The following is an 8,840-nucleotide window of genomic DNA, read 5'->3' as shown; positions in this document are numbered from 1 at the left end:
TCTGCAGCCAGCATAGTACAGGTTTTAAATTTTCTGGTGATTTTCTTTGTAAACTGCTCAGCAGGGTATTATTCAGGCAGCTGCATCGAGGGACTAATATAACATGTGTTCTCAATTTTGGACCCTTTATGTTGGGAATTTTCCATTGTGCAATTGCATTAAATCTGAGGCGGCTGACAAGAGCACGATGTTTTCTAACTCTGCACAAGGTTAAATGACTGAAATAAAAATAGATGGAAAAGAAAACAAAGTAAAATAAGTTTGCTTTCTCCTGTAATGGCAGGCAGTAGCGCGAGGTCAGGGACTTAACAACAGCCCAGGCATCAGTCAGGGACCGTGAAACAACTGATCCTTCCTAAATCACTTTGGAAATTATCTTCTGTTTCAGACGCTCGTTCTCTTTCATTCACGCAGATCATATAACCAAGAAGACTGTGTTCAAAGTTATCATTTTTATATAAATTGTGGTAATAATGACTATATTTGTGAAGCATTTTACTTTCTAAATGCCAGGGCTGTAGGATGTTATTGGCAGTGTTTTCCTTACCGGGAAATGTAGGATTCGTACTACTGCCTGTAGGAGAAACACACGCTGTGCTGCTGCCACGGGAAGGGGGAAGGCGATCTGCGGAGCAGTAGGGTGGGCTCACGCGCAGGAGAGTCGGTGGATTTACAAATGCCAATGTCAGGCCAAGATGGCAGCTGGAGGTAAAGCTGGAGCTTTGATTTTCAGCAAGGAGCATCCGTCGGGTGGTGGGGCATGGAGGTTTGCAGCCTCGTGCGCGGCGCGTGGGTCTCTCTCCTGCAGTGCACCAGGAGCCTTCTGGAGGTGGTTTTGGCTCTGTACTCCCATCCAGCAGGGCTTTCCCTTCTGCCCCCGCTTTACATCTCGCGGATTGTGGTTTCAACCCAAATTGCAAAGGCGGCTCTTCTTTTTCTCTCTGCAGTTTAGACGAAAGGTCAGAGCAGCTTCGGCAGGTACCAGCCCTCTCCGCTCTTGCAGCTTGGCAGCACGATGCTGCTTGAACGTTTGTTAAGGAAAGTTTCATAAATAAAAGCAAGGGAGGGTGCCGTTCATTGCTATAAATTTTTATTGAAGCAGAACTTTATGCATTTGCAGAGTTAATAGCTTTTTGTTCAGGTAGAGAATGAGGTGACCTCACATGTGAAATCCCAGTTTGTTCTGGTTAAATGCCTGGCTGCGCCCCACTACAGTAGTTCGTACCCTCATTACGATTTTGTTGTCTTTGTGTTTTGGATACTGCTATTTTAATTACCGAGTCCTCTGGCGTTAGAGCAGATCTGATCAGCAGGGTGCTGAGGTTGGACGCCTGCACGCGAACAGGACGGGCATCCAGCCGGCCCCGTTCAGCACAGCCACCTTCACTCCCTTCCCTGCAACCTCGTTGAGCCTTCAGAGGAGGTATTTCTTGAGCAGGCAGCTGGTTTTGCTGGGTTCCTCGGGTGATCCTGGTGGCCGCGTTCCTCTGCATGTCCTGTCATTAGGCGAGCCACTAAATCATGCAGTTAGCAGGGGGGGTAGCAACAAATGGGAAACTATATCCATTCAGGTCTGCAATGTGTCAGTCAATTGCAAAAAATAATATATATATATATATATATATATATATGCGCCTGTCTTGTGAAAAAATTCCTGTAGTTTAGAGCTGTGCAAGACAGACCATTAAGTTAAAAATAAATCTTCAGAACACAGTGCATCTAAACACGAATTGTTTATTACTGGCTATTTTATTTATACTGGTCATGGGATATTCAACTGCTGACATGGGAACAGCAAAACAAAGTTTTTAATTCTGGGTTTGGACAGTGACACAACAAGCGGCAGCGATGAGAATTTAGCTTTAAGATGACAGAATATAGACTTAAACCCTAATATACCTCCCCAGGAGCAAAACCAGGGATCAGGATGCCACCGGTGGTGGGCAGTGCTGGAATGCCCCGTTGCCGGCATTTTCATTAAAACTGTGTCTTTGTCTGGTTAAAACGTTCAAGCAGAGGCATGTTGCTTTGTAACACCGCCGTTGGCGGAGTTTCAGCGCTGGGGCCCTTCGTCAGGCGGGCTGGCCTCGAGGGCTTCCTCCAGGGCACCCCAGCTGCGGATCCACCACTTTTTATTACTGAATAATCTGATATAAATTAACAACAGAGGTCAAAACTCAACCGTGTGCTTCTGTGGTCTACCTAAAAGGAAAAGAAAGCAGCCATTAAGTTAATTTTATTTACCGTTGAAGGATACCAGAGTACCTTTTGTAACAATTTTAACAGTGCTATGCAATCTAAACTAAAAGGGGCCAGACATGGCCCCTTTTAGTGTTTGTTGGTGTATATCTAAAAACGTACTTGCCATCTTTCTATTCCAAAATATGAATACAATGATGGTGTCTGATGCAAAGCCCGTGCAAGGAGTATTTGTAATAGCTGGAGTTTTTATGAATGCAGCTGACACTAGGTGGAAGGGAAAGATAGAGAAAAGGCATGGTCTTAATGGCATCGGCTTTGCTCAACATTCATTCCACTCTGCATCAATTAAATGAGGAAAATAAAAACTATAGTGTTCACACTTGAAAACCAGCCAATTTTTCCAATATTTTCCTGCCACCATAGCCGACAAATACTATGCCTGTTGGATATGGTTGTCAATGACTAATTACATTTTCTGTGTATTTAAAGGTTAAAGTAATTAAAAATGTCAACTCTTTCTCTCTTTTCAAGAAAAAAAAATAAAAAACCTGACCTCAGTTCTGGAGGGGACGGGGGGAGAGAGCTCTGTTTCACCCAGTGCAGCAGTTCCAGTTCACAGAAGCTGCGAGCAGGCTCTGGGGCTAATTTGTACTTTTATTACTTTCTTTGGCCATTAGGAAGAGCCGACTCTGAGACAGAGACTGGAACACACTCCTCCCACTTCAGCCCCTCTCTGCCATGATTAATAGGAAAAACATTTTCCTGCTAATCATTTTTATATACATACATATATATACACACACACACCCCAGATTTTGTTTTACTTCCCATTGCCTTCTATTTTTCACAGGTACAACGTGTTTGATCGCGCTGTTGTCAGATAAAGAACTGACGGTGGCCAACGTTGGTGATTCGCGAGGAGTGTTGTGTGACAAGGATGGGAACGCTATCCCCTTGTCACACGATCACAAGCCCTACCAACTGAAAGAGAGGAAGAGGATTAAGAGAGCTGGTGAGTTGTAACGTTTGTGCTTTGGATTGAAGGTTCATCTTTTTTTCTTCTCTACTCTGTCAATAATATAGACTTGTCCCCTGAGAGAGGCTGGAAAGTACTAGACTGAGGCATCAGCAGATAAAATCTTCCATTATTAATACAGCACTTTTCAGTGGGATGTCATGGTGCAGATGGTGAAGTGGAAGCAGACTGACCTATCTCTTAACGAGCCAGTGTCGGAGTAAGAAGAGCAGCCTTCATCTTCAGCAGCCAGTTGACCGTCCCGGCCAGTCTCCCTGTGAGCTCTGCAGGGAGCAAATTAATAAACAGGAGCGGCAGCATTACAGGCTGCTTCACCCCAAACCGTATCAGCGGCCTTTATGTGCGAGGCTGCGTCTGAAGCCGAGTGAGGTTTAGTTCCTAAAATAAGCAGAGTGTGAATCTAATTCATCAAAGCTATATTTTGTTCCCATATATAGTGACTGCTAATGAGCATAAGCATATACATTGTAGCAGGAGTACAGGGAAAGAACATAAGAAACGGAAACCTTTCTGCAATAAATCTTTCTCGCTTTCATCACTTGTCAGTTTAGCGACCTCCTGGGCTGGGAGTTACATTTGGATCATCAAGTTTAACAGCCAGTTCTTCACGAATTTGTCAAAGTCTCTTTTGAACCCATTTCTGGTTTGGCTCCCACAGCAGCCTGCAGCAGCAGCAAATTATGTGATGAAGAAAAGAAGTTCCTCTTGTTTGTGTTAAACCCACTGAAGAGCATTGCCTCCAGAGACGCCTTGCCTCTCTGCCTCCACGGCTTCGTCTGTAAAACAGAAAAAACAAGTTTTTCCCTGAGTATAAAAACATTTTTAAAACCTACAGGTTATGAATGTGCTCCCACTGGCAGAAGTGCCCGTACATGCGCTATGTGCCCTCTCCACTCAGTTTGTTTTTATCGCCGAGGAGGCGTAAGAGCAGTGGGGATCCTTCCTGCCATCAGGCAGAGAGCCGAGGTCACGTACATCCCCCAGAGGGAAAAATAAAGGATACAGATCCGAAGAAGAAGGAATAGGAAAATCTTGGTCTCACTTTGCTTCAACTCTGTACTTGGGGGGTGGATCAATAAAATCTGGAGGTTTTTCTGTAAAATTGTTTCCCTCTTAGCCAAGTCCAGGGCCTCTATCCGATGGCTCACTTAGAGAAGGCTGTCACAGAGGAGAAAAGTAAAAAAACAAAGTGGGTATTTCTTTTGTGTAGAAGCGAGTCTTTATAACACAGCGACGTGAAAAGTGAACCTGGATTTTTGCAGGAATTTCCAACTTTGGAAGAAATTACTTTAATGGCCAGGTAAATGTTATAACTATCTGCAGCTAAACAAGGAATATTTTATCTAGCCTAGTGACTTAAGGAATTTGCTTCTCTCTTACCTACTGCCCCATTGTATTAATATGATTGGCACAGCCTCATAGTGCTGTTAAAAACATACAATCCAATTTACACTACTGCTGGATACTTTTACATTTTGGCACATCCCTTCTTTACGTACAGTAAGTATAAAATTGAAGCAAAGTGCCCAAACTGAATTATCAAGCCTACATCGCTGCTGTGACAAAAGTACCTGCCTTTCTTCCACCATCGAGATACTCTCTTGCCATGTAGAACTGAAGAAGGCGACAATAACCACATCATTATGTTACATTTCAGTTTTCCAACTTTACATTGCACCATCAAGCTGCACTGCCCAGTGCTCTACAGGTAGTTATAAAATGACTGCGCATTTGGGTTAGTAGGATTAGAATTCATTTAAAAGTGAAATCCATATAGCCACAGTTGAGAAAATAGCCTTCAAACCTCAGCCTGATATCAATCAATTTGAGGCAGCCCGAAACAGCAGCTCAAAGAAAAGCGTGACCTGCCCTGTGCGTCTCAGCGGGGCGTTAACATTGGCATGACAAGTCTAAACTAATCTGTCATCTTTTGCTGCCACGGTGGGCGTTAAGGAGCCTCGCTGCTCGCTGCTGTCAGCGGTCGGTGGATGCGGAATGAATTCAGTCCCTCTCCTTTCCCCACTCCCAGCAACTGTGTACAAAGTCTTAGTCAACCCACAAACTGAAAAAAAACTCTCCCATTTATCAGTTGGACATGACTCGAGCTGCTCTCGCACTGAAGCCCCCAGAGCTACCGCTCAGGTTTCTCATCGCAGTTCCTGCAGGGCAGCGGGAGGTCACTGCTACCCAAACCTGCAGCCAAGTGCCAAAAGGAAAGAGAGCAGCGGAGAGAACGGGGCAGGGCCCTCCATTTCGAGCCGCGGTGCCGCATCCCGTGGAATTACTGCTCCGCGGCGTGGCTGGGCAGTTCACAGCAGCAGTCACAGGGGCTGGGGGAAGGCTGTTATTCTCCTGAGAGGTTGGCTGAGGCACGCTCATGAGTGCTGCGGTGCCGCTCGTCTCGCAGTTGAATGAGATCGGGGTGAGACCGCTCGGACCTGTTGCTGTGCGATACAAGAACGCATGTCCTGCGACACCAGGACCCTGTTTTCCCCAGAAAACACAAGGAATCTCCTCATCAGGAGCTTGAGTGACGTATATAGTATCAGCGTAAGACAGTGGCCTTGAAACAACTGTGGTTTTGCCTCGTGAAGAAACACTTGGTTGTAGAGCCACAGGTGACTGTCACTGATAGAAATTTAAGTCGTTCACCTTGAACATAATCCTCTGAGCTCAGCTCTCACTAACATGCAAAATGTTTGTGCAGTTGCCAAAAAGCATCTATTTCTTTAATGCCTTTTCTTCTCCAGTGGCAGCCAGCGCTGCAGAATATTTGCTTTTCCGTGAGCATTTCCGTGTATTCTCTATGGATGGCTTTATAAAACAAAATACTAGAAGTGCCACCAGACACTTCAGCGAACCACAGGAATTCGGCTTGTGCCATCGGCAGTTCCAGGTGGCACCGAAAAGTCACTTCGTACACATAAGCACAACCTTCAAAGCCTGGAGTAAGCGTGCTCAGCGAGTCGGCAGCATCAGCCATCTCCTCTGCAAGTACCATAACGGGCTCAGGCACCGCTGTCCTCTAATTGTGTGTAAAATGTCGACTTAAAACCGCCTCTTCTGAATTGCATTTTGTTTCCCCGGTCATTCCAATACGTACACGTGATTGCACTCCGATTACGATAGTCCTAATCGCTATGAAAACCCCCTGGGCTGGGGAGTAGGTGGCTGTAACGTTCAACCGAGGCGCCCTCAGAACCTACAGCAGCAGCCAGAGGAGGTTTGTTTGACAATTTATCTAAAGCGGAGCTGCAGGAGGCTCCCCAGACCTCCCTTTTTTTTGGCTACGGAAGGAAACATCTCCAGAATGGAGACTCCCTAGAAGCATTCATGAAAACACCCAGCTAAAAAGTTTTCTTTCTGCTGGTTTTATCACAAATCAAGTTTCAAGCTTTAAATGAGAATGAGTCGTTAAATGAAAGGTAGTTTCACCTCAAAGCAGGAGTTTACAGATTAGATCAGCCGACCAGGAATGGAAACACTACGGGAAGATTTAGGTGACTGACAAATAACGCACAGGCTGGAGCGCAGAGCTGAAAACGTTCTGGTAACTACAAAGAACAAAGACATTTGTAGGAACACCAGAGCAGACAGCTTGCAGATAGAAAAGACAACAGTTCACCTAATTTTGTCACATACACTTTAATGTTCCATGTTTGCAAATTATTTGTCCTCAAGTCACTTTTCATTCACGGTAAGATGACAGGAATATCGCGATGAAGCAGTGCCGACAGTGGCACGCAGATGCCTCAATTTCACTCTTTGCCCTTCAGCACTGTATAGTTCCCTCCCTGCACACCCGGACCGTGGCACAGCCGGGTGCTGGCTGTATCAGTCACCGACCTCAGTGCAAAACTTATCTCACTATAAGCAACCCCTAAATAAAATAAAATCTTTTCAACCAGAAGTAGCCTTAATCCCAGTGACGGTAAAATCAATCAGTCACATCCCACATTGCATTTTTCTGACTTGAAGTAAAATTTCGCGGTCGGTTTGTTCACAACAGTTTTTTGGTCCTTTTTGACCCAGCTCATTCAAGGCAGTTTGATAAAAGAGCCTATAAATGTTTTTTGCACTTGCTTCTTTGCCTTATGCCTTAAAAGTGAGATGGGAGTGCTACTGCAGGGTGTGTTCAGTGTTGTTGCCTTCATAGATCTTCTGAAATGGGGAAAACGCGAATTACACAGAAAAAGGTGGCGTTTACTAACACAGGAACATAGAATCATAGAATGGTTTGGGTTGGAATGGACCTTAAAGGCCATCCAGTTCCCACCCCCCTGCCCTGGGCAGGGACACCTCCCCCCAGCCCAGGTTGCTCCCAGCCCCGTCCAACCCGGCCTTGAACACCTCCAGGGATGGGGCAGCCACAGCTTCTCGGGGCAACCTGCGCCAGGGGCTCACCACCCGCACAGTCAAGAATTTCTTCCTAATCTCTCATCTAAGTCTCCCCTCTTCCAGTTTGAATCCATTCCCCCTCGTCCTATCAAGATTTGCTTTCAATATTTCTGTCCTAACTTGCCATAAGGCTTTCTGAACAGTAAGTTGTGTAGCACAGGGACACCGGTGTTCAATGAGTTGTCGGTCTCTGGGGGAGTAGAGAGCGTGAAGCTGCTTCGTTTGAGAGCAGAGCCATTCCCGACTTCTCTGCTTCAGCTGTTTCAACAGCACTAGCAGCCGCAATCCAGCTCTTCCCTGCAGCGCTCTGAGATGTACTTAAGGCATCTCCTGCTTTTTGAGATACATCTGTATACCCCAGGAGACAGCAGGATGAATTTTGGGGTGGGTCTGGCAGGCAGCCAGAGAAATGCTTTAACTTTAAAAAGAACTGCTTTAAGTGTTGGTGTTTCTCTCCAGGTGGTTTTATCAGCTTTAATGGCTCCTGGCGCGTTCAGGGGATCCTGGCCATGTCCCGCTCGTTAGGAGATTACCCTCTGAAGAACCTGAATGTTGTCATTCCTGACCCCGATATTCTTACCTTTGACCTGGACAAACTGCAGCCAGAGTTCATGATCTTGGCGTCGGATGGTCTGTGGGATGCTTTCAGCAACGAGGAAGCTGTCCGATTCATCAAGGAACGTTTGGATGAACCACACTTCGGTGCAAAGAGTATAGTTCTACAGTCCTTTTACAGAGGATGTCCTGATAATATAACAGTGATGGTGGTGAAGTTCAGGAATAGCAGCAAAACAGAAGAACAGTAATTGCCGGTGGTTCTCTGCCTCACTCTGAACTTAAACCAAACTCTTAACATTTTAAACATAGTAGAAAGCTTTAGGAAATACCGTTAAGATTCTACACAAAAGGAACAGATCCCTCTGGTCTTTGTTCTTTGCTTAACAAAAGCAGCAATACAACATATACATCCTGAGTGATTATAAGAATTAAGTTTGTTCACATGTACGTGTCTCCTGTGACCTTGCTGCTCCTTAGAAACTAACTGTAATCTTCCATTTCAGAATTTTCTTTACAAATCCTCTGTAGACTTTTCATTTGATTCCTTACCTCCCATTTCTAATAGTCAAAGGTTCATTCGGGTGCCCAGCAGGGTCGGGGCAGTGCTGCCGCTCGACAGCAAGTGACAGGAGTGACGCTGCTTTTC

At 45.5% G+C, this 8,840-nt stretch overlaps 1 protein-coding gene across 2 annotated transcripts in view; it reads left to right on the top strand.

Moving 5' to 3' along the window:
- Positions 1–8,443, top strand: part of PPM1L (protein phosphatase, Mg2+/Mn2+ dependent 1L) — a gene marked incomplete at its 5' end in the record, with an annotated part of 98,892 nt that extends 90,449 nt beyond the window's left edge. For both annotated transcript variants that reach the window (XM_082486995.1, XM_082486996.1), the window contains 2 exons: positions 3,053–3,214; positions 8,096–8,443. In XM_082486995.1, the coding sequence (XP_082343121.1) occupies positions 3,053–3,214; positions 8,096–8,442 (509 nt within the window). In that variant the 3' untranslated portion in view covers position 8,443. The remainder of the gene's footprint in view (positions 1–3,052; positions 3,215–8,095) is intronic.
- Between the last annotated feature and the right edge of the window lie 397 nt (positions 8,444–8,840).

This window comes from Vanellus vanellus (genome assembly GCF_965231255.1).
Source record: "Vanellus vanellus genome assembly, chromosome: 8".
Classification (NCBI taxonomy): Eukaryota; Metazoa; Chordata; class Aves; order Charadriiformes; family Charadriidae; genus Vanellus; species Vanellus vanellus.
This window is presented reverse-complemented; position numbering and strand designations above follow the sequence as displayed.